This window comes from Lingula anatina, chromosome 5 (assembly GCF_051362555.1).
Source record: "Lingula anatina isolate TDL-2025a chromosome 5, LinAna3.0, whole genome shotgun sequence".
Lineage (NCBI taxonomy): Eukaryota > Metazoa > Brachiopoda > Lingulata > Lingulida > Lingulidae > Lingula > Lingula anatina.
The window spans coordinates 22,858,759-22,861,148 of NC_141771.1; the positions used below are offsets into that span (position 1 = coordinate 22,858,759).

Sequence of the window (2,390 nt, forward strand, 5' to 3'; positions counted from 1 at the left end):
CATACAAACTATTACGAAAATAGGGTAGTAAATTTTAAATTATATCCACGCCTTTTGGATTATGCGAGCAGGTTTTTAAGAATACAAAAATGTAAACAACATCTACAGTTCAGTTCATAAAAGACCTTGAACGACCGTCAAATTACGAAAATAAAAGCACGCTCACCACAACCACGAGTTCAAAATATTAGCACGTGCCACCACCATCTTAACGCCCAAGATGATTGGCTGGATTTGAGAAGAAGGTAAAACCTGCGCAATTGGAGATTATATTAGCGATGTAATGTATCTTTGTAGTAACACGTAATCTAGAGATATTGCAAGTTACTGTAAAGTCTACCATCATCATGTTGAGTTCAATACTCTTCATTTTGTTCACTGAACTGTGTTTTCTTGCTGTAACCTACGGCTGTTTCATCTTCAACGACGGGTGTAGAGATTACCACTGTTGTCAGGGAGACACGTGGCCTACAGTTGTCAACGGAATGTGCTGCGAGAAATGCACATGGAATCAGAACACGTATTCTCCAGGACAGTGGTTCTACCCGACTGGCGAGCCTAATCGACTTTGTATCTGCGTGAGATGCGGAAGAGTGTATTGTTCGGCGTCACAGTACCATCTTTGTAGTGCATCACGATATTCCAAGAACAAGTTGTGGTTCACGGGTTCATCCGTCGGTCCACTGTGTCGCTGTCGATCTGACACTACTGTTGCTTGTGGTGCTGCAGCATGTTCCTGGCTATCCAAGTAATGCTTCCTTGAACATAATTTTAACAAGCACTTGAACCTACAGGGTACATAAGCCTGCCATATTAATAATACCACTAAAGTATGAGAGTCTTTAAAGATGCATACAAAGTCAATATTTTGTCACAAAAACCAACCAAATGCCAGCATATAGTTTCAAGTAGTATAACTAAGAGAATTACCAAAAGGCATTGTTTAATTTTACCCGAAATTGATGTTTGAACAGGTTTTTCTGCTGGCATTCTAAGCTGTATGTCAATGGGGAAGGAAAGTAAATCACGGAAGTAGGTTAAATTTACAACCATAAATTTAAAAAAAGGAGCAGTCTAAAGGTCTTTTATGGCTAATCGAGTGATCTATTCAGTTTATCCCTTGGCATGTCAAATTTATTTGAGTCATATAAGAATGTAGTAGAAGTGGTTTACATGTGTTACTAGGAATCCACGCTCCACCGATGCTCGGTTCGTATGTACCTTTAAATGTATGGACATAAGTTTTGCCTGCATTTTTTTTAAACATAAATGTTAATTGTTTGATATGTTTTATTTGAAATATAGAATTGAGCCAAGAGAAGATGGACTGCAGGCCACGCTGTCCCCTGATGCTGCACCGCAGGCGTCATAGGGAGAAACTGAAGGAACGGACACGGGAGAATCTGTGTTCTGGCTCTGTTCTCACTAGACCACATTTTAAAATTATTTAGAGGACAATAGTATGAATACACCGGAACTATGATATTATATATTGAACTATGCATTGCTGTTAATACATCATGTATTTTGATCGATTCCTTTGACTGGTGTCGATAGAATTATCTGCTTTTCTTCCATTTTCACGTGTAAAGCTATTATTAGAATACCTTTAATGTTATGAAGAAAAAAATGTCCAACTCACTCACGGCCAATAAATGTGTGGATTGAGCAATCAAGTTTTATGACCATCGTTTTTTCCAAACGCGATGTAACGTTAATGTACTCTATAAAATATAAAACTGCGTTCAGCCTAATAATATGACTAGGCTTTCTTGGTCACGTGCTGTCAAAGCCTCTGTTGCAACACTTCAAGAATGTATTTTTGCTTATTTTTCTTCAAGATTCACGACAATACTAATGCAACTGGGAGGGAGACCTCGTTTAGTTGTGTTTCGTTTCGCTGGTGACACTTTTCTCAATCCACTCATTAAATGATTTTTTGTTTTTGTTTTGGAGGGGGGAGGGGTACTTCCAAAGAAAAGGTGGTACATGCCCACTGTGGATACCTCCGATCCCTACCGCGTTTTGACGTTTAAATCAACCATTGCTTGTTAAATATTAATACAGCGAAAAAGTCGTAGAATGCAATGACTCCAACCAATCGAGACATCAAGTAGGAGGAAATAAATAGAAAATGTATTCCTTGTGTCTTTAGGAGAGGAATTTAGTATTAAAAAAATAATAAAAATAAAATTTCTGAACTGCTCGTTGCCACTAATTAGGTCATCTGTGGTTCAGCTTGAACCACATGGACTAGAGCAATAAATGGGGATAACAAGGTTGGCTGAAAATACAGTGCAACCGTCAGGAGAAAAGCACATTATGAACATCATGGAGTGTTATATCTGTAATAATCCTGGATCCGCCCCTGGGTGTCAGAGGACTTTTTT

General features: G+C 38.5%; 1 protein-coding gene across 1 annotated transcript; it reads left to right on the forward strand.

Annotated features, from left to right (window-relative positions):
• Window positions 1–274: 274 nt before the first annotated feature.
• On the forward strand, window positions 275–1,805 carry LOC106181654 (uncharacterized). Its single transcript, XM_087014245.1, has 2 exons — window positions 275–748; window positions 1,306–1,805. The coding sequence occupies exons 1-2, from the start codon at window positions 348–350 to the stop codon at window positions 1,370–1,372; spliced, it is 468 nt and encodes a 155-aa protein (XP_086870371.1). The 5' UTR covers window positions 275–347; the 3' UTR covers window positions 1,373–1,805.
• Window positions 1,806–2,390: the final 585 nt, after the last annotated feature.